Source organism: Nelumbo nucifera, chromosome 6, assembly GCF_055504915.1.
Source record: "Nelumbo nucifera cultivar China Antique chromosome 6, China Antique-T2T, whole genome shotgun sequence".
NCBI lineage: Eukaryota > Viridiplantae > Streptophyta > Magnoliopsida > Proteales > Nelumbonaceae > Nelumbo > Nelumbo nucifera.
The window spans coordinates 49625456-49648961 of record NC_142654.1 but is presented as its reverse complement, the minus strand read 5'-3'; the positions used below and the strand labels follow the sequence as shown (position 1 = coordinate 49648961).

General features: G+C 44.0%; 1 protein-coding gene and 1 pseudogene across 1 annotated transcript in view; both read right to left on the bottom strand.

The window, feature by feature from the left end:
* Positions 1-492: 492 nt before the first annotated feature.
* Positions 493-13713, bottom strand: LOC104613073 (uncharacterized; annotated as a pseudogene).
* A 3271-nt stretch (positions 13714-16984) lies between these two features.
* EMB1417 (Pentatricopeptide repeat (PPR) superfamily protein) overlaps positions 16985-23506 on the bottom strand; it is a 46016-nt gene continuing 39494 nt past the window's right edge. The window contains exon 8 of the mRNA XM_019200415.1: positions 16985-17453. Within this exon, the coding sequence (XP_019055960.1) occupies positions 17151-17453 (303 nt within the window). The 3' untranslated portion in view covers positions 16985-17150. The remainder of the gene's footprint in view (positions 17454-23506) is intronic.

Sequence of the window (23506 nt, the reverse complement as noted above, 5' to 3'; positions counted from 1 at the left end):
TGTGACACACAACACCAGATTTCTCATTTTGTGTTGATGCGAAAAGCATCTTAGTAGAAGGACCACCCTTTTTGGGTCTTCCTAAGCACAAGATGTTTCGTAATTTGCATCATGTCAGCATTAAATGGAATTTTAGTTCCTCATTCATCAATCGATGCTCTACAATTGGTCTCAGGATTTTCAAAACTGGACCGGATTGGACGATCGAACCAGAAAAACTGGGAACCGGTCTTGACCGGTTTTGTTTTACCCCTAAACCGTAATTTTTGCCAAAAACCGTTGATTTGGTTAGCAAACCACTAACTCAAGCGGTCAAACCATTCGAACCGTCCAATAGTTTTTGGTCGTTTTTAATTTTAAATTTTTTTTTTTTGTCAGAACATGCCATCCGTTCATTTCGAACAGTCAGACCGTTCAACCTAGGAACCAGACCCTTGAATAGTTCGTTGTTCAATTCGGTTTTAAAAACCATGATTGGTCTTACTATAAGGCTTAGATCATTTTCATATAAACATTTGTGTAATTGTGTTCACACGGTCGGTAGTCCTCATCCACGACCACGCTAATTAGATAGAACTAGATGGACCTCTTTAAGCCATTACTCAATTTTCCCTTGGAAGATGGGCTTTTGCATTAACACGATCTCGAGAATGACAATGCCGATGAGCATGTTGACGCTTGCGTCGATTTTGAGTTCCTCTCCAAACATGTATCCTCCCCACCACAACCAACTGAACCGAAGATGATATATTTGCCTTCTTGGAATTACCTAAAGTAAACAAAGAATTGATTTAGAAACATTGCAAGTCATTCCCCTGGTGAGATAGTTTGTTTCACCTTCTTTAGATCGCCATAGTGCTTTAGTGCTCTGGATTTAGTCTTGATGAAATGACCACTTTCATTTTTCAAAGGCTTCTACTATGGAATCTAAATCTCCCCCCTGATGATGACAATGATGAGTTTTATTAAAATCATGCAAATTTATCTCTAGTTCATGATCAGTAGTAGTGTAGAGGTTTCTCCGACCGAACCAACATACAAGTTTGAACAGGTTTAATCCTCTATGCCGTGAAACCCGATGACCTTGATCTAATTTCGTAAACAAGTTACGCTTCCAAAGAAGAAAACCCACCTCCAGATTTAGAATCTGAAGAGCATGAAGTGGAATTGAGGAGTATAGAATTTCAATAGTTCTGTAACTTGAGGTGAAACTCCAACATCAGCTTATGACAGAAAACGGCCTTCTCGCTTGCCTTTTCCTCCATCAATTTCTCGATCATACAACCTTGTTGAAGTCTATCCATCTCCTCTTCCTATAAGAATCTGCTTCCTTTGAGGCTGCTGAAGGGATAAGAGATCCACCATATGGATGGCCGAACCCTGCAGGAAGGTTGGGCGAAATTTCAAAAATTTCTCTCTCCCATCTGGGAATTGCATTCCCTATTTTAGAAAAGTGCATTTTCAAGGATCAATCTTGAACCAAAGCCGGACCAGATCTGAAACCAAAAGGGAGGAGAGGGATATACCTGATACGATGTAGCAACAACTCCCAATGAAGGTATTCTCGCCCAAGGAGAAAACCAAAACCCGCTTCCACTGAAAATGACACAGTGTGTAGTGAAACAGGATCAATAGGATGGCTCTTCAGCAAGAATGGAGTGGAGGGATGGTGAGCACGACTTTAGATTGCATCTTCTACCAAGAAGTAATATCAATAACAATTCTTGATCACTTCCACAAGTGGAGATCGAACTAGGTTGGGGTGGCAAGATCAGGGAAGAATTTTGCAGATTGTTGTATTGTATATGACTGAGGAATTCACCCCCTTTATTTATAGCCTTCCCAGGATCAACCTCCTAATCCAAGTAGGAGAGAGTTCCTTAATCCAAATCTGATATTTGGATCTAGACTCTTGAATGGATAAGACTTATCTTATCCTTCAGCTAATCCTAATCAGATTATAAATCCTATCTTGCCTCCTTTTAATAAACTAACTTAAGCCCAATTCAAATTGGGCTTTAGGCCCATTAAGTTTATGTGCTCACTTAACCTCTTAATCTGCTGTTCAGTTGGCTCTCTTTGTATGGCGTGGGACCCAAACATTGATCTACACATCAGCCACATGGGTTCAGCCCAACCTTTGTTACAAGGCCTGGCAGAATTCACTATAGGTGACAATGAACCACGGAGTCCATCACTATGGGCTCTTAATGGGCCCAACATTTACACTAAATGGTCCTTGGGTCTAGCCACCTTATGAAAACCCAAGGACTATGGGCAGATGCAAGATTAACCCATCAGGTAATACCCTCAATGGTCTTACACTTAACCTCTCAGCCCATAATGATAAAACACTGCCCGACAAGAGATGACCTCTCCCTCGGCTGCAAGGAACAGTGTTGGACTCTCTACTCACATGGATCCCGGGAATTAAAACCTTTTGCAAACATTTTGAAACCATAATATATATATATATATATATATATATATATATATATATATATATGTGTGTGTGTGTGTGTGTGTGTGTGTGTGTGTATGTGTGTGTGTGTGTGTGTGTGTACCTCTATATAAATATATTTTGCAAAAACAAATTTCAACAGTTGAAATCAACTGTCGGTAGTTTAGGTTTCCATCAAAGAGAGTGCATCTTTGTTCATTCGCTTTGTCCGACAAAGGGGCTGATTCTATCACTATGATCACCTACTCAGATGAATTCTCAGACTGTCCCAACATACCCTGGTTTTGACACCCTCTCAAGATTTCACTGATTGGCATATCAAAGACAACCCAATCTGACACTTAGTGCAATACCATAATCGAGTCTAGGGGTCAGGTGTAACATTCCAGTTTTGCCCATCTATCTCCAAGGTCTAGGGCAATACGGGAATTTTGGTCTATGTCAGGGTTTCAAGAAAACCTACACAGCATGTACCTCAGGTCTCACCTTGGCAACTGAGACAAGCCATCCCAACCAACTTGGTGGTACATCAATGTCAGCATTCACGGGATAAATCTCCCCAGATTTATCCAACGGTTATGAAGATTCTAAACTAACACGAGTTTCATAAGTGTCCAGTTTAAGGGTATTAAACAGAAACACACCACAATGACATGAATCAATTATGTACTTTATTCATTTACAATAAATGTCAAAAGATACATCAATCTGATTGGAGCTAAGGGCATAACTGTCTAACAACTGCTGCTAGTATAACTTTGTTTCTTCCTTGTTCAAGTGATGGTTGAGTTGGCCAAGGATGCCACATGGCTATCTCCGCGGTCGCCCCCTCTCGGGTACAAGTTGGAGTCCCATACTTTCCACGTGTTTCTCAAACACTTTCTATGTCAGTGGCTTAGTCAATGGGTCTACTACATTTTCCGCTGATGGTACCATCTTAATTAGGACGTCCCCTCTTCCAATTATCTCCTACAGTACATGGTACTTCCTCTCGATGTGTTTTGACTTCGAGTGGGCTCGTGGCTCCTTAGCCTGAGCAATGGCTCCAGTGTTGTCACACAACAATGGAATGGGTGATGTGCAAGATGGAACTACTACTAATTCCTGAATGAACTTCTTCATCCAAGCAGCTTCCTTGACAGTTTCACTTGCGGCAATATACTCGGCCTTGGTTGTGGAATCTGCGGTGGACCCTTGTTTACTTCTTTTCCAGCTAACAACACACGATCCTATCATGAAGATATAACCAGATGTAAACTTTCTATCATTTGGATCCAACTGGAAATCGACATCAATGTACCCCTGGATCTGTAGTGAACTACCATCGAATACTAAACAAAACTCTTTTGTCCTTCAAAGGTATTTTAGTATGTTTTCCACAGAGGTCCAATGCTCTTGCCCTGGATTAGATTGGTATCTTCTTACCACACTCACTGCTTGAGAAATGTCAGGACGAGTGCACAGCATGGCATACATGATGTTCTCTATGGCTGAGGCATAAGGAATCTCTTTCCTGCCCTCAATCTCTTTGGGAGTCTTGGGAGACATACCCTTGGAGAGAGTGACCCCGTGTCTGAAAGGAACATTTCCTTTCTTGGAGTTCTCCATACTGTATCTTTTGACAATCTTGTCAATGTAAGCAGACTAGGATAATCCTATTATTCTCTTCGATTTATCTTTATAGAGTCGAAAACCCAACAAATTGGTCTTTATGATAAAAGATTCGAATTTACCTTGCTTCTTAGTCTCTAGATATTGAGGACAATTCCTTTTCCAATGGCCGATCTGCTTGCAGAAGTGATAGGCATCCGATGCCTTATATTTCTTTTGCTTTTTAGTTTTGCTACCCTTCTTCTAAGCCTTCAACAAGCATGGCTATCGGCTTTTCCTTCTTAATCAGTTCTTCAGCCCTCTACAACATATTGTTGTATTCCTGAAGGCTAACGTTTAGCTTATTCATGTTATAATTCATGATAAATTGATTAAATGATGGAGGTAAGGAATTCAGGACAACATCAATTTTGGTGTCCTGATTTAGCCCTAACCCGAGAGCCTCCAGTTCATTGACATAACCCATAATCTTAAGACAATGGTCATGAACCTGTTGGTTCTCGGTCATCCGTGCGGTCATAAATAATTTTAAGACCTTTTGTCGAGTAGAACGGTTCTGCTCTTCATACATAGTCTTTAGACTATCCAATATATCCTTGGACACTTTGATCTTATCGAATTGTCGCTGTATTAGATTGTCTAAAGAGGCGATAATATAACACCAGGCAAGAGAGTTTTTCTCATCCCATTCTTGGTACTCTCTTCTTCGGGCCTCAGAAGCCCTATCACCCGAACGATTCAAAGCAGGGTTCTTAGCAATTTTGTCCAATTTCTCGGACGTTAGAACCAGCATAAGGTTTCAGAACCAATCAGCATAATTAGGGCCCTTGAGTTTGTTATCATCCAACAATTTGGTCAAGTTTCCGTTTGCCATTTCTGGTAAAGGCAAGGCAGATTTATAAGTCTACAACCTAATTGATTCATGTCATCACATAGAAAGGGCTTTTAATCTATGTTCCATTTCCATGTTGGGAATCTTTGAGATTCCCTCCAATCTCAATGACGAAGATAGTTGTGTCTCTAGAAAAGTGGAAAACCACATGGGGTGCATGGAGCCAATTGTTTCAGCTGTAAAACCCCACCACCTTTTGTGAAGGATCCCATCCACTCATCTTATGAGCTTTCCCTTTGGCCTTTGTCAGACAAGGTTCATAGCCATTTTAGGTTAAACCTTTATGTCCAGTAAGTGCTCACCCATCATGTGCGTGAATGCCAAGGTACCATGAGAAAGTCTTCCATTTTAGGATAGGCCCTCCCACATCGGTCTATGACGCCTCTATCATCTCATGAAGCAATTCAACCAACTACATTAGCGGATGGATAACCCAATTTTTTGGTGCATCTCCACCCACCAATACATCTAACCTTCATACTAATGATGGAAGGCATTTAGAGAATTCATCATATGAAATTCCCTATCACATGCACTTATATTTAATGGAGGGAACGAACCCATTAAATTTAATTTAGGTCAAACCAAAGTGGCTTCCACTGGCTTTCATAAAGCCTTATTCAAAGTGGGCCCAAAACGGCTAGGGTTCTGGGGTGTTTCTCTTGGGGAGAAACTGAAGTGAGCCCCACTGAGAAAGGGAGATCATCCAATGATCTTAAGGGCACCATGGCAATGATGTGCATTTAGCCATGGTTTTTGAAAGAGCCACTATTGAATCAGCATGGGCCAAGTGCTTATGTCCCATGTACGCAGCACATCACAGATTCATACATCACATGCATGAAATCCATAATTGATACAATCAATTAAATAATTGTAAAACCCATAAATAAAGCCCATTTAATTCCAAAATATTACCAATTAATATTATCTAGGTATAAATGCAGTTCAGCCCATATAGCATTTATGCTAAATTGGGCTAAAGCAGTTTTAACAGATTAAAACTGGGTTTTATAGATGTAAGCCAAATTGCATCTTGCAATTAACCATCAATCCCTTGGCCCATGAAGGAAATTTTAGGGTTGAGAACAGCCCTCACCGAACCACAGATTCGGTCCAACTTGTTTGGTCCAATATGGTTCGGATGGGCCTAGGGTTTGATGTTTAATTCAAAATCCAATTCAAGAATCATGATCTGAAAATAAAGAAACTGATACATGACAATCAAGAATCAGTAAGAGGGTTGTTCGTAGGGCTGCTACCCTGCAAAACAAAGATCAGTTCGCAATGTGCAGTTTCCAAAACTGTAAATCGCAGATCGCTGAACCCGTATCTGCGATATTCTCTCCTTTGCGCTTTCAGCTTCGTCTTCGAATGAAATAAAAATAGAAACCTAATATTACATCAAATTTGAATACCTATACATTCCGCCTAAAATGAAAATATAAAAATAAAATTAATTACAGACTAAGAATGAATATAAAAAATTAGCAGGTGCACAAATTTCTTGCGCAAAAAGAATTTGATCTCCACCATACGAACAGCCCAAAATCCAAGAAAAATACATAGAACAATTCTAAATATAAATCAGATTAATAAAGAATTTAATTTTAGATCATTCGCCCAAAACTGGGAACCGATTTCCTAGAAAAAACGTTATTTGCTTAAATCGGGTAGAACGCCTTCTGCCCATTTGCGCAGATCCAGATTTGGTTTAATTTGGTTCAAGATTTGAACCTGTCTCTGATACCATTGAAGGGATGAGAGATCCACCATATGGATGGCCGAACCCTGTAGGAAGGTTGGGCAAAATTTCAAAAATTTCTCTCTCTCCCATCGCATTCCCTATTATAGAAAACTGCATTTTCAATGATCAATCTTGAACCAAACCAGACAAGATCTAAAACCAAAAGGGAGGAGAGGGATATACCTGATATGAAGGAGCAACAACTCCCAATGAAGGTATTCACACCCAAGGAGAAAACCAAAACCCGCTTCCACTAAATATGACACAATGTGTAGTGAAGTAGGCTCAGCAAGATGACTCTTCAGCAAGAACCGAATTCTTCAGCAAGAACGGAGTGGAGGGCTGGTGAGCACGACTTCAGATTGCTTCTTCTACCAAGAAGCAATTTCAAAAACAATTCTTGATCACTCCCATAAGTGGAGATCGAATTGGGTAGGGACGGCAAGAACAAGGAATAATTATGCAGATTGCTGTGTTGTATATGACTGAGGAATTCACCCCCTTTATTTATAGCCTTCTCGGGATCAGCCTCCTAATCCAATTAGGAGAGAGTTCCTTAATCCAAATCTGATATTTGGATCTAGACTCTTGAATGGATAAGACTTATCTTATCCTTCAACTAATCCTAATCAGATTATAAATCCTATCTTGCCTCCTTTTAATTAACTAACTTAATCCCAATTCGAATTGGGCTTTAGGCCCATTAAGTTTATGTGCTCACTTAACCTCTTAACCTACTGCCCAGTTGTCTCTCTTTGTATGGCATGGGACCCAAACATTGATCTACACATCAGCCACATTGGTTCAGCCCAACCTTTGTTACATGGCCTGGCAGAATTCACTGTAGGAGACAGTGAACCCCTAAGTCCATCACTATGGGCTCTTAATGGGCCCAACATTTACACTAAATGATCATTGGGTCCAGTCACCTTATGAGAACCCAAGGACTGTGGGCAGATGCAAGATTATCCCATCAGGTATTGCCCTCCATAGTCTTATTCTTAACCTCTCAGCTCATAATGGTCAAACACTGTCCGACAAGAGAGAACCTCTCCCTCGGCTGCAAGGAACAATGCTGCACTCTCTACTCACATGGATCCCGGGAATTAAAACCTTTTGCAAACATTTTGAAACCATAATGTATATATATATATATATATATATATCAACTACCGATAGTTTAGGTTTCCATCAGAGAGAGTGCATCCCCGATCATTCACTTTGTCCGACAAAGGGACTGATCCTGTCACTATGATCAACCACTTAGATGAATTCTCGGACTGTCCCAACATACCCAGGTTTTGACCCCCTCTAAGGATCTCACTGATTGGCATATCAAAGACAACCTAATCTAACACCAAGTGCAGTACCATAATTGAGTCTACGGATCAGGTGTAACATTCCGGTTTTGCCCATCTATCTCCAAGGACCAAGGCAATACTGGACTTTTGGTCTGGTTCAGGGTTTCAAGAAAACCCACATTGCATGTACCTCAGGTCTCACCCTGGCAGTTGAGACAAGCCACCCCAACCAACTTGGCGGTACATGGTGTCAAACTTGGCGGTACATGGTGTCAGCCTTGGCTGGATAAATCTCCCCAGATATATCCAACATCAGTGTCACCCCAACCAACGAGTCTCATAAGTGTTCATTTTAAGGGTATTACACAGAAATACACCACAATCACATGAATCAATTATGTACTTTATTCATTTACAATAAATGTCAAAAGATACATCAATCTGATTGGAGCTAAGGGCATAACTGTCTAACAGCTGCTGCTAGTATAACTTTGTTTCTTCCTTGTTCAAGTGATGGTTGAGTTGGCCAAGGATGCCACATGGCTATCTCCGCGGTCACCCCCTCTTAGGCCACATCGATGCCACATGTAACGAAAGAGCACAACTAAGAAGGAGTATCTTGTATGGACAAGGAAGCGAACTCTGACAAGGAAGAGGAAACCTCCCGAAAACCTTGGCAGATACCCTCATCTCGATAACCCTAGGAGCCCTATCCTTTTGGGACACAAACACCTAACTATAAATAGGTATTCCCTGCTCGAGGTAAGAGACCTTTTGGAACTACACTCTTTGAGTACCTCTTTGTACTATCTCTTCGGCTCAGACCAACGCTATTTCAACCTGTTCGGCCTTTTCACATCCTTCTCGATCCTACAGACTTGAGCATTGGAGTACCTACCTGGGGAACAACTCCTCCGGCCTTTGACCTTTCTCCAGGTTGTAGATCTCGATGCGTGGCTTCGTTCTTCCACCTCGGCCTCATCCGGTTGGCAGGACTATCTAATTGTGTCCTCAGTTCGGAACACCTCAGATCGGATAACATTAGATTGGCGCCATCTATGGGAAACGTACAAAAAGTCATTTCCAAACCCCTTTCTATGCACTAAAAGCAACCATGCTTAAGAACACATCCGAACGCTTTGGAGCCTGTTCCCCATCTCGGGGATCCCGCTCACTTTGCAGCCCCAACATCAGGCAGTAGTCGACCCCTCACCGTTCCTCGCCATGTAGCAAAAAGTTGACCGTATCCTCACCATGATGGAGATGCTGGGACAACCGGCTCACACTCCCAAAGCCACTCCAAAAGGTGCCACGCAATTCAACATGGGGCCTAGTCCGATCGTGAGTGTCCGCATCCATCTCGATGGTCTGATCCGCCAGCTTGGCCTCGTGCATGCGATACCTATAGTAAATCACATTGCTTCGGCACTAGGATTCTGGTGCACAAACAACTTGGCCAGCGCATACGACAACCCCCAATCTCGATAGTTGAATCCAGCTCAATCCGAGATTGGCAAACAACTTTGAAAGCAAAGAAGTCCATCAACATGACGTCAGAGGAAAGGGATGCCAAAATTAGGGACTTACGACAACAATTGGCTTAGCTGGAAAATAGCCAAGTAGATCGCAGTGTAACCCCTCCGATGACCCGACTAACAGAGCAACGTCATGGTTAGCAACTCACAAAAGAGCCCATCTTCATCCAAGAGATCGTCGACGAGCTTCCCCCAGCCGGATGGCGACCTCCTCAGTTCAAGAAGTACGATGGGGCCTCGAATCAAATGACCATATTGAAGGGTTCAAGGCGATAATGATGTTGTATAGCTCTTTCGAGGGTCTCATGTCCAAGGCCTTCGTTGCCACCCTCCATAGAGTCACCAGAACCTGGTATGCCTCCCTTCCTCCATGGTCCATATCCTCTTGGGAATAGTTGGAGACACAGTTCCTAACGCAGTTCACTGCCAACCAAAGGCACTGGAAGTCGTCGGCCATCCTCATGCAAGTACAACAGAGGAAAGCAGAAACCTTGAGGGAATACTTGACGAGGATCAACACTGAGGCCCTTCAAGTCCGTGCTCTAGACCAATCGGTAGCTGTGACAGCCATCATGAGTGGGCTACGCTCCTCAATGTTTAGCTTCATGCTGCAAAATAACCCTTCGCCCAACCTAACCATGCCCATTAAGCATGCATAGAAGTACATGAATTCCGAGGAAGCCTAGGCACTATGAAGGAGTGAAGAGGACCAACATGATCGGAAGCAGAAGAACCATGATAAGCGTTGATCAGACAAAGACAACAAGAGACAAGACCGCCAACCTGACCACAAACCAAGGACCCCGCCACCAATTTACAAGAACTTTACTTTCTGAATGCGTCGCAGGCCAAAATATTGATGCAGATCTGCGACTGCAGCTTCGTCAAGTGGCTCAAAAAGATGAAAACCCAGGGCAACAAGAGGAACCGGATAGGTATTGCGATTTCCATCGAGACCACGACCACAACACCGAAAGTTGCCACAACCTTCGCCACCACCTGGAAGACCTCGTCCAACACGGATACCACCGTGGGTTCAGATATCAAAGAGTATAAACCTAGAGAATAACTGCACCATATCGACAAGCCCCCAGCCCGAGCTCCCCTGGTCAGGGTCATCCCTGTCATCTCGGGCAAGATGACCCTTAAAAGGGGAAACTAAGCACGGAGGACCCACATCAAAGAGCTAGAGTGCCAAGAATTCAAATGTAGTAACGATAATTGGCGCCGAGCACTAACGGCGACTGGGCTTTACAAACTCAAAGAATAAAGCATTTTCCTTCAAGCACAAATGACCAAACGCCTGTACACAGTTTGGCCAAACTCCGATGGCTGAACTCCATGTTGACCAATTGTCGCAACACGATGACATCCTTGTTAAGGACCCAACCAACCTATAATGCCTGAGGCCTGACAACCATCACAAGACCTGACCGACCACAGACGGTCTAAGGCCAAGACAAACCATCGATGTGTACCGCAAGAATGACGTCCCTGCCACAGAATGGTAAGAAGACGACCATCGATCTCCATGCACCCTCCCAACTTGTAGTCGGAGCAGAGCTAACTAAAGACCCTGGCTAGCCCAGTGAAAGAGCATGAAGCTCTCTAAGCCCAAGCGCCACTGAACTCCCCGACAACGTTGAGAGCTTGGAAGCACCTTGGCCCACATAAGACTGAGGCCACTAGGCCAAAGACCTCGGCCAGTGCAAGACTAAGACCATGATGCCGAAGACCTCGGTCGACGAGCATGAAGCCAAGTACCTCGACTAGCCTAAGACCGAGGCCGCTAGGCCAAAGACCTCGACTGGCGAGCATCAAGCCAAGAACCTCGACCAACCTAAGATCAAGTCCACTAGGCTAAGCACCTCGGCTAGCCTAAGACCGAGGCCACTAAGCCAAAGACCTTGGCCAATGCAAGATTGAGGCCATGCAGTCGAAGACCCCAACCATCTGGCGTCAAGCCTAAGACCTTAGCCAACATGAGACCGAAGCCACAAAGCCCAAGACCGAGGCCATAATGTTGAAGACCTCAGCCCCAATGTTAAGTCCGAGACCCCGACTAGCCTAAGACAAAGTATAAGAGTGCGGCCTATGAACCCTACCGACCAACCTAATTCCGAAGCATTACAACTTAGAGAGAAGAGAGAAGCAGCATAGAATGTGCTCAGCGAAAAAGATAATTTCCATTAGTCAAGAAGTTGATACAATGATTATAAGCCTGGCATACCAGGCTGAATACAAAGGCCCTAAAAAAAACAGAGGGGAAGAGACAACACATCAATTTTTCACTAGGGGGTCCTCGACATGCTCTTGGGCTTTGACGGCGACAACATCTTCATGATCGGGCTATTCGGTATCGAACAGAACAAACCCCTGAATGACATTGGCCTCCTTTGGAAACTAACACATCACCCGCCGCTGACAGTGAGCGAATCCCTCCTACCAAGAGTCGGAGAAGCCCTCATCCTTCACCTGAGCTATCTTCGCCTCGGCCTCCTTGAGCCCCTTACTTAGCTCCTCCCGCACCACTTTAAGATCATGGATGTGGCCCTTCATCTTGTGGACAATGTCGTCCCTCTCCTCGATGCCATGCTTCAGCTCGGCCAACTCTGCCTTCAGCTGGGCATTCCCGATTTCTCGCGACTCATAAAATCGCCGCAGCCTGCGAAGGCAGTCGACAAGGCAGACGACTGAACAAACCGACTACAGGGCATCGAATAGTTCATATAAAAGAGAAGAAGAGAAACAAGGAAGAACAAGTAAAGCCGAACTTACCACCATGATATGGTGAAGAGCCCCACTCTCTAGGAAGTTGTTGGTGTGGATACTGGCTTGCTTCCTAATACTGTGAAGCATCACACCCCAGGCAAGCTGCTCGGCCACCCTCTTCGTCTCAAGGGTGTCCTCCGGCCGAGCTGACCATTGCGGCACATACACACTGGTCGAGTCCTTAGCCGAAGCATATTCAGAGCTTCCCCCTTTGCAACAAAGACTGCCCGAGTTGTGTCGTGGACTCCTCAAAGTCAACTACCACAACTTCCTCCATTGACCTCAGCCCCTTCCCCTACCAAGGCATGCACTCTACTGAGCAACACTGAAGCTCTACGGCCTCAAGCTGCGTGCCCGAGGTCCTAGCCGCCTATGCCTTCCTCGCGGTTGTGGCTTGCATACATTGAGCTTTCTCCTTAGCACCAACAATGTGCAAATCTGCACAATTCACCACAAAGTTAGAACCAAGTGAAGAAAGACTCACAAAAAAGGGAGACTGTGTTGCCCACAGACTGGGGTAGGATTGTTCGGCTGAAGGACACATCAGCCCAGCCAAGGTCAGCAATTGGGACGATGTGCACCCGCATTATCCTCCTCACAACAGCTATCTCTTCCTTCAACAACTCGGTCTGGGAAGGACCCTTATCCTTGGTCCTCGAAATGGATAAGGTGAGGGAGAACGGCTGACCTCCTCGGCACTTCACAAAGAAGAAACCCTCTTTCTATTGCTTAATGGAAGAGGGAGCCCTAATGAGCACCTTGGTGTTTGGCCTAGCCGAAAGGTAGTAGTACCCCTGATTGTGCTTCTTCAAGTAGAGAAATTATCTAAACATCGGTAGGGTAATCTCAATATCCTTGAGAGTGCAGTAGCAGAGCAGCCCGACTAGGTACTAAAACGAGTTCGACATCAACTGAACAGGTAGGACCTAATACCACCTCAGGACGACCACTACCCCAGGATCTAAAGGGAACTTAAGGCTGGCAATCAAACTATGGACGTACAAACAAATCTCCCCAAGATGAGCCGAAGTGGCCCTCTCCCCGATCCCAAGACACCTCAGATCGTATTCCTCAGGAATGCGATACACTTCCTGGATTCGAGCCAGGTCAGCCGGAGAAAGGCTACATGGAGTTGGGGCAAACTACTCCCCAAATATCTTCTCGAGGGCTTGCTCTTTCGACTCCACATCGGCTTCAACCGCCTCATCAGCACCAGTCTCCTAGGCACCAATCTCTCGGACCTCAGCACCGCCCCCGTAACCGACTTTGACCACATTGGCATTGGCCTCCAATACCTTAACCTCGACCGCCTCGCGCCAAGGACTACCCTCACTCTCATCGCCTGAAGTATACCCAGTGAAAAGGGAAGACAGGGAAGGCGTAGTGGAAGACATCTTATCGAAGAAAAAAGAAGTTTGGGACACCTAAGTTATCAAGCAAGGGACGTCAACCGAATTCCAAGGTGCAAACTCTTTCCAAATGACAAAGTGAAATGGCTCATAATGGAAATAGCACATGTTGAACCAGCCGATCCGCCCAGCTAACCGATCTTACCCTGGGCTAGCCAACTCAAAGAAACTAAAGTTCCTCATATGAAGACCACATAACTCTTCCACATCCAATCGTATCGAGAACTACACTCCTTGTCTTTGGAGCTGGGGGAATGGTGTTCGGGTGATGGTTAAGTTGGCCAAAGATGCCATGTGGCTATCTCTGCGGTCGCCCCCCTCTCAGGCCATGTCGATGCCACACGTAATGGAAGAGCACAACTAAGAAGGAGTATTCTACACGGACAAGGAAGCGAACTCCGTTGGGGAAGAGGAAACCTCCCGAAAACCTCGGTGGATGCCCTCATCACAACAACTCCAGGAGCCCTATCCATCTGGGACACAGACACCCAACTATAAATAGGTATTCCCCACTCAAGGTAAGGGACCTTTTGAAACTGCACTCTTTGAATACCTCTTTGCACTATCACTTCGGCCTGGACTAGTGCTATTTCAACCTGCTCGGCCTGGCCACATCATTCTCGATCCTACTGACTTAAGCGTCGGAGTACCTACTTGGGGAACAACTCCTCAGGCCTCTAACTTTTCTCCTAGTTGCAGATCTCAATGCATGACTTCATCCTTCCACCTCAGCCTCGTCCGGTTGGCAAGACTATCTGATTGTATCCTTGATTCGAAACACCTCAGACCAGACAACATCAAATTGATGCTTTCTCTATAGAAAACTAGTTCTTATTCTTCTTCTTCTCCGTCGCTTTCATCTATGGAACGGTAAATTGCATCGAGGAGGGTGGAAGAGAAAGATGGGTTCTTTCTCTCTTGACGAAATCTGTCGTCTCTTAGAGAAAGATGGGTTCTTTCTCTCTTGATGAAATACGGGCAAAGAGAGGAGACCGACAAAACAATAGAAGATTTTGAGCTCTTGCTTTGTTGTCTTCTGGGAAAGTGTCAAAAGCTGCAAGAGTAATTAATTAAATCAGAGCATGCTAAAAAGTAGAGAAAGAAAGAAGACAGAGTATTTGTTGCTGTTTTTTCTCTCAATATCTGGTTGTTAACTACGAGAGAATGCCGAGGAGATGGGCACATAGGCCGACGGCGTAATCGATGATGTACTTGAGGACCCATTCTTTTGCTAGTTTCAAGGGAATGCATTATGAGGGGAAGAGAGCGAAAGAGAAGAGAAGAGAGATGACAGAAAGAATAAGAAAATAGAAAAAAATTTAGTGGGATATTTTGGTAATTTAACACCATTCGTCATATAACTTAATGGACTAAAGAATCTTTGTCTAACGACCAAAGTTCAGGGACCTTTATTGCAAAAAAAGTTTAGGGGGTCTTTGTCACTGGCCCCATAGTATAGGGGTCCTTGTAATCACTTTCCCTGAACTTTCTGTTAGGGAAAAGTTTAGGAGAAGTGATTATAATTATCAAACTTTAGGGGAAGTGATTACAATTAAAGGATTCTAATCAAGAGATCTACTTGCAACTATATCAAAAAATTCAGGAGAGGTGATTGCAGTTAGTACAATTCAAAGGTGATTTCGACAATGGTAAAAACATTTAGGGGAGATTTCAACAATTTACCCTTTTTTATGTGACAAACAGGTGAAACGAAACACAAATGCGAAACATGCACTTAGTTGTCTCTGGATTTGCTTTGTCTTTCGGATGCAGTGTTTCTCTCTGTTCACTTACCAGTGGAATGGGGATTCTTCTTACCTAACTCTACCAATAGTGAGTTGTGACTTGTCACCATGAATCAAGAAATTATGCAATGTGTTGTACATGTCCTCCCAAATAGCATGGCAACTGCCAACTGGCATATTAACATACTTTCATACACCACGAAATTGAAGGCCGACCTCAGGCCCAAGCCCTTCAGTTCGATCCAGATTCCAGCCCACACAATTAACATGGAAAATAAAGGCCCATGAATCATCTTGCCCGGAAAGGTATTTCATCGAGATTAGATTTTGGAATTGTTTATTCATCGAAGTTCCAGCGTACTGGTTTTTTGCCACCTGGTGGTGAACGTGCCGCAGCCACGTCCCATTTGGTTTGCAGGAATAAGGGTCTGGAATCGGAATTGGATAGACCATTCCGGTTTCAACTGTTTGGTTGGATGGAAATAAAGTCCTATTCGTATTCTTAGTGGAATGTCATTCCCTATTTAAAGGAGTGGCCATTTTGTTCCCTTGGAATGAAATCCCACTTTAACTGATTCTAATTTTCATTTCAATTCCTGTCTGAACTAAACAGACTATAAAAATAAATCATTCCGCTTCTATTTTCAAAGGATTTTGATTTCGATTTCGACTATAAATCAAACAGACGCTGTAAGTGTTTCACCGCCCACTGAAATTTGAAACAAAGATAAATCCAAAATAGAAGGATATCAGACTGTTAAGTCAAGGTGAGAAGGTTAGCACAAGAATACTTGTCCAATGTACTGCTTTTTTTAAGATATATTTTAGCTCCCCTTCCATGTACCACTTTTTTAATCATTTAATGAAATCTCTGTATAAAAAAAAGAATACTGGATTCAGCCTCCACTGGCCCAAACAACGAAAATATCAGACCCACCAACTTTTCATACAAAAATGCATAAACATTATCTGATTCCCATTTTCCATTCACTGAAATATGCAACTAATTTATATTTTAGGTACAATAATTTCTCTCTAAACACTGTGCTGACAATGTCATATTACAGCTTGTCCCATGATCCTCCAGGACTGCTTAATGCTGAAGACCCAAGCAAGTGGTCTGATCTCTTCTACTTGATTGAGTTCTATTGTTGATTTGCTCTGTAGTTTTGTCTCCCAAACCAATTCCTAACTAACTAAAGTCTAGAACTTGGATATAAAGAAGAGGCAAGCTTTGCAATCACTAATCTCCGTAAGCTGAATAAACGTGGATTCTTTGTGTGTGTGTGAGAGAGAGGTTAAAAATACGATACTGTTTTTTTATGTTTTTTATTTTTTTCGGAATTGGTTCAGAGGGGCCAGTTTAAGGCCGGTCTACCCCCTGAACCACTCGCCGACCCGAAACACCCTGTAGGGGTGTATCGGTAAGGCTCTGATACGATACATATCGGCTGATACAGGCCGATACGTGACGGAATTTTGATCAGAGAGAGAATAGTTGGAGACAGGTATTTTTGTTGTACAAATTCCTCTAAAATTTTCCATAAATAATACAAGGATAAAGGATGTAACATTGTAACCAGCTTAGGCTCATCAAGAAAAAAATGAATCGAGCTGCTTCATCGGGTTTATTTAAACCCTTGTTAGCTTCCTTATCAAATGCATACAAAATCTTGTTTATTCATCTAGTTCATCATGATCCTTGTTCCTTACCTCATCCAAGTCGTCTTGATCCTTTTTCTTTTCGTCGTCTGATTCATCTTGATCCTTGTTAGTCTGATCATTGAATTCATGAATATCTTTCAACCGAATCTTAACACGCTTGCCTCTAACATATCGGTATTCCCAGGTTTGTGGCGGATACTTCTTCATTAACTTCTCATATTTGTCCATCATTTCCAGCTTCTGGAATACATTTCCCATCATAGAAACAATTGAATTGTTTGGACGAATACCAAGCTCCTCCATGTCAGCAAATACCTATATGGAAAACCAAAGTATGAAATCTCTAAAATGGGCTATAAATTGCAATACTAGATGGCCTTAACATAAAATCAATGATCCTGGAATGATCTTTAGAAGCTAAGTAGTTGTTGATATGCTGAAATTATCAACATATAAGAAAAATAACCGTGGTTTAGTAATCCCAGAAACTTGAGGAATCAATATGACGAGTATGCATCTGGAATATGTATCTAAATTGGGTCAGGTAGGGAGCTTCCCTATATGACCACCAATGTCTGCCACGTGGAGAGATGTTGTGGCTGATCTACACTTTTTTCGGTAACCAGTCTGATCCACACTGTCCATCAGATAGGGAAACTAGCCACCGGATTATGTGTTCAGTCCTAAAGTCCACATTAGCCCTATTTTATTAATATGAAGTTGCCCATAGAAGAGGGAATATTTTGAACAGATAGCAAGGTCTTTTAGGCCAAATATTTTTTCCACTAACAAAAGGGCGGGGAGAGGAATGTAGAGATTGGAGACTCTTTTTGAGCTCCAAATTAAGTTTTTCGTGGAAGATTCCTAGGTTATTTGGGGAAGCTCAACAATTTTTTTTGGTGATAACTGATAAGAAGCTCAAGAAATGACCACCTACCAAATCTATTCCCTATATATCTGAAGTTTAATGCAATTTTTAACTCCTCTGTACTTTCAATTGAGAATGACAACAAAAAACCATAGTCTTAGTGTCTTCTACAGTTTTACATGTAACATAAGTGCATATACTCGTGAAAATCCCACCCTCATTTGTCTCAAATGTTAGAAAATGTTTTTAAGTGTTCTAAATTATAGAATATGAAAATAAAGACATCAAGATTCTCTTTATGATCAACCACATCCTGACTGCTTACGGTTTTACCTGGGAAAAATGTTAAAACCAGAGGCAGCCATCTCATCTATTGAACTGCAAATCCAACGACAGCAGCCAGCTAGGAAATGCTGCTATGTACGTGTATTTCTCCCTCAAGTTTTCTTTGAAAGACACTTAAGAGACTAGGTTCAACATGGAATTCTCTAAGTAGCTGCAACACTGTATGGTATGTGACAATGTTTTTTCTGACCCATTTGCTCGTAAGAGTGTTTAGTTTCTTGCCCCTGAATCACTTGAATGTAGCTTATTCGGTAATTTTATCTTGATAAAGTTGCATGTGTGCCATTAATGAAAGGAACAATATGGTAAATGGTCAACCCCTGAAATTTATTTATGAATCTTACTATTTTTGAACAGGACAAAGAGAAACATAGCAGCGAATGATATCAGAGAGTGTTTGGTACATGGTTTAAAATGCCCCTAAATTCCCTAGTATTTCCATAACATATTTTTGTTTCCATGGGTAGTGAAACGAAATTTTACCGGAATCAACATATTCCCCAATGAACACTACTAGCACTCTGTGGAGTACAAGAGACAGTCTCCACCATAGTTTTCAAGGCACCAAGGCAGGGCTAGGCAACCATAGGGCGCCCAGGCACCTAGGTGGGCACCTAGCCCTTGCCTAGGCGATGGAATTTAAAAATAAAAGGCCGATGGATTTCTGCCCCTTCTGAACTAGTTTTTTTGGTTTTATGTATTAACCTACAAACCTCTGCACTTACTTTTGTGCTTGTGTTTCTTGCAGTCTTGCTTCAAGTAGGCAAGAGGTGTAGCCTCTGTTTTAGAGTTTTAGACCAAGAACAAAATGAACCTGAGAAGAAGGGGACGGAGCCCCTATTTTAGATCAAGAAAACCTAGGGAACAAATACTAAAAGAAAAGAAGAAAATGAAGAAGAAAAGTAGGGGGCGGAACCCCTGTTCTAGACCCAGAAAAGCTGGTGAAAAATTACTAAAAATAAAAGAAGAAATATGAAGAAGAAAAGAAGGGGTGGAGCCCCTGTTTCAGACACCAATGATGAGAAAAAAAAAAGCTTAAAAAACACAAGAAATTTAAGAACAAAAGGGTGGAGCCCCTGTTTTAGATCAAGAAAACCTAGGGAACAAATACTAAAATAAAAGAAGAAAATGAATAAGAAAAGTAGGGGGCAGAGCCCCTGTTCTAGACCCAAAAAAGCTGGTGAAGAAAATACCAAAATAAAAGAAGAATATGAAGAAGAAGAAAAGAAGGGGTGGAGCCCCTGTTCTGCCCTGTTTCAGACACCAAAGATGAGAAAAAAAAGCTGAAAAAACCCAAGAAATTTAAGAACAAAAGAAGTGGTGGAGCTCCTGTTTTAGTCCAATAAAAATATAAAACGATTCAAAAAACGTGGGGAAAAGATACAAAAAGGAAGAGGAAAAAATGGGGTGTAACCACTGTTTTAAACCAACAAAATGAAAGGAACCAGAGCACAAAATGAAGAAGAAGACAATTAACTCACCTTGACTTAGAGGACTGTGTGGGAATAATGGAGGGCTCTTGTTCTCTCCTCTTCCTCGGTTTGATTCTTTTATCAAAGTGAAACCCTTGAAGATTAAGTTTGTTTTTACTTTCCTCACAATGAAACATGATAACATGCAACAAGTTCTATTATAAAAACTAAAACCAACTGATGTAGGGATATCTGGCCGACTTGCGGATCTTAACATGTGGTGTCGGTCGGATGCATCCTGGCCATCCATCATAAACCACTGCCAACCGCCGCCACCTGCTCCCAACTGCCCCTCTTCTAAGGCAATTCCGGCTATAAAATGGGCTCCCACATTGAGGTAAAAACTAAAGCCAACTGATGTAGGGATATCTGGCCGACTTGCGGATCTTGACACGTGGTGTCGGCCAGATGCATCCTGGCCATCCATCATAAACCACTACCAACCGCGGCCACCTGCTCCCAACTGCCCCTCTTCTAAGGCAATTCCGGCTATAAAAGGGGCTCCCACATTGAGGTAAAGACACACAGACTTAAGCTCTAAGTTTCCTCTCTTGCTTGGTCCAACTCCTCACAGTTCTTAGCTAACTTGACCGTCGGAGTCTACGCCCCTAGGGTAACTCTCGGGGCCTTTGACTTCTTCTTTCTCTCAGCAGGTTGGATCCGTTGGCCTCGGACACCAGAAATTATGTTGTTGCCCTCGGCTCCGTATTTGGTAGCAACAATTGGCGCCGTCTGTGGGAAGCGTCTTCAAAACTCTCCACTAACAAAAACAAATCTAAACTAATCAACTAGTGTCTCCGAAATGGCTAACAAGCAAGACACCATTCCCAACGTTCAGAACTTAGTCATGACAACACGGTGGGCGATCCACCCATACCCCGTTAAGCCAGCACTTGGGCATCCTGGAGGGGGCCGACCCCTCGGAATCCAACAACAGCAACCGACAGGCTAGCAAGCCCCATTCCAAGACCCCTGGGCTCCCCAGCCGAGGGGGCGACCCCGTGGGGTCCCACGATGTGTGCAAGAACAAAACTGACAACACCGTCACGTGGCAACCAACCGAGATGACGACGGGCGCTCAGGTCACTATAGTCCTCCCCCCGAGGGCAAAAGGCCGGTGCTGCATCTCTCTCGCCCCAATTTCCGACCTCCTCAACGATCGTTGTGCTCACAAGGCCTAGGACGTGTTAGCGTCTGAGCACTCCAGGAATAGTGTCGGCCCGTCCCGTGTGAGAGAGAATCAGGACCAGACCAAAGCGATGATGCCTTACATCGACCAGCGCCTCGAAGATATTCAGGCACAATTTTTTTTATCAGCATATTCAGGCGCAAATTGGAGCCATTCAAGATCAGCTTTGACAAGTAAAGGAGGGCCGAGGTGACGCCTCTGCCCGTTGCCATGCCTCATTCACCCGGATGGAGGCCTTCGTGGATTCCATCATCTCCAAGCCCCTTCCGCCAAATTTCAAGGTCCCAACATTGGAGACCTATGATGGGAGTACAGACCCCGAGGACCACTTGGAAAGTTTCCGGGCCCTCATGCTCCTGCATGGATAATCTGTTGCCCTCATGTGCCGAACCTTCCAGGCCACATTCAAGGGAACAGCACGCCGATGGTTCTTGACACTTCCTCCACACTCCATCGGCTCTTGGGAACATTTCGTGGACCTCTTCCTAGGTCACATTGTGAATAGTCAATGGTGTTAGAAGACTATCATCTCCTTGATGTCCGTCAAGCAGAAGCGCGGGGAGAGCCTTTGGGCGTATATGAAGAGGTTCAACCAAGAAGAACTCGAGGTCAAGGACCTCGACCCCTCAATCTCCATGCATGCGGCCATCAGTGGCCTCTGGCCTGGACTCCTCAGCTGGCCCATTTCCAAGACTCCACCCAAGACTAAAGCCGAGTTCTTGAAGAAGGTCCAGAAGTACATTGCCACCGAGGAGGCCGAAGCTAACAAACGCCTCCAGGATCCAAAAGCAAGGCCCAGTGACAAGAAGAGGAAGAAAAGGATGGCTGCGGCGATGATCCCACCAACAAGGGCAGTGAGAAGAAGTTGTCGGCCCCTTCCTTCAACAAGTACATGCCACTAAAGTCTAAAATCCTCCTGAACGCACATACTGATGCAAGTAGGGAAGGAGGAATTCATGAAGTGGCCGGTCAAGTTGAAGAGGAACCTGAGAAGGGGGAACCCCAAGAAGTCTACAAGTACCACTACGGCATTGGCCACGACACCGAGGACTGTTGCGAGCTCAAGAACGAGATCAAGTCCCTCATCCGCCACGGGCACTTGAAAGATTATGTTGAAGGTGACGCCCCGGCATCATCCTCGTAATAGCCACAAGCCAGGCCCCACACCCATCACCCCCTAGCTAGAGTCGCTGGTCATAGCCAGGGGCTCGACCTAGGGGGAGCATCCGCTTCGTCTCGAAAGGCATATGCCCGACAATATAACATTCAGAGCCAAGCACCAAAGAGGCTGAGGTCGAAGGACCTCATCTCCTTCTTAGATGACGACCTATAGGGGTTTCTATGCACCACAACGACGCGTTGGTGGTGTCAATGATCATCGCCAACTACATGGTGAAAAGGATCCTCATAGACAACAGCTCCTCGGCCGATATCCTGTTCTATGAGACATTTGAGAAGATACGGTTGACACCAGACCAATTGCAGCCCATTGACATGCCACTCGTTGGGTTTTCCGGAGCAGTTGTCAGATCTAAGGGAAAGATAACCCTACTAGTCACTGTAGGGACCGAACCTCGACACATCAATCGGATGACTGAGTTCTTGGTCGTGAAGATAGGCTCACCTTACAACACCATCATAGGGAAGCCTACCCTTCACGCACTCAAGGCGGCCATCTCATCTTACCACCTTGCCATGAAGTTCCCCACAAAGCATGATGTAGGGGTAGTCAGGGGAAACCAACAAGCTGCCAGACATTGTTACGTTGCGGCGCTAAAAGGCAAGAACAAAGAAGCCCTACTGCTGGAGGGGCTCGAGCTCAGGGACGAACCGTCAGGCTGAGGCTAGATGGTTAAGGACCTCATCTCGGTTCCCCTAGATGAGGCTGAGCCCAAGAAAACAGTACAAGTCGGGTCTCACCCCCCTCAGGACACTTTTCGAACTAGTAAGCTTCCTCAAAGCTAATACCGACGTGTTTGGTTGGTATGCCGCTGATATGCCAAGAATTGACCCCTCAACCATTACTCATAGGCTGAGCGTGGACCCGAACTATAGGCCAGATCAACAAAAGAAGAGGAACTTTGCACCGGAGCGCTGGAAAGCCATCGAAGAGGAGGTGGACAAGCTACTCGGCGCCGACTTCATAAGAGAAGTACACTACCCTAAATGGCTATCTAACGTGGTCATGGTTAAGAAAGATAATGGGAAATGGCACATATGCATTGACTTCACAGATCTCAGCAAGGCTTGTCCCAAAGACAGTTTTCCTTTGCCGATGATTGATCAACTCGTTGATGCCACCACGAGGTATGAACTACTAAGCTTCATAGATGCCTTCTCCAACTACAACCAGATAAAAATGCATCCCGACGAGGAGGAGAAGACCTCATTCATCACCGAGCATGGCACCTATTGCTACAAGGTAATGCCTTTTGGACTGAAGGATGCCAGGGCCACTTACCAAAGATTGGTGAACAAGATTTTCAAAGAACAG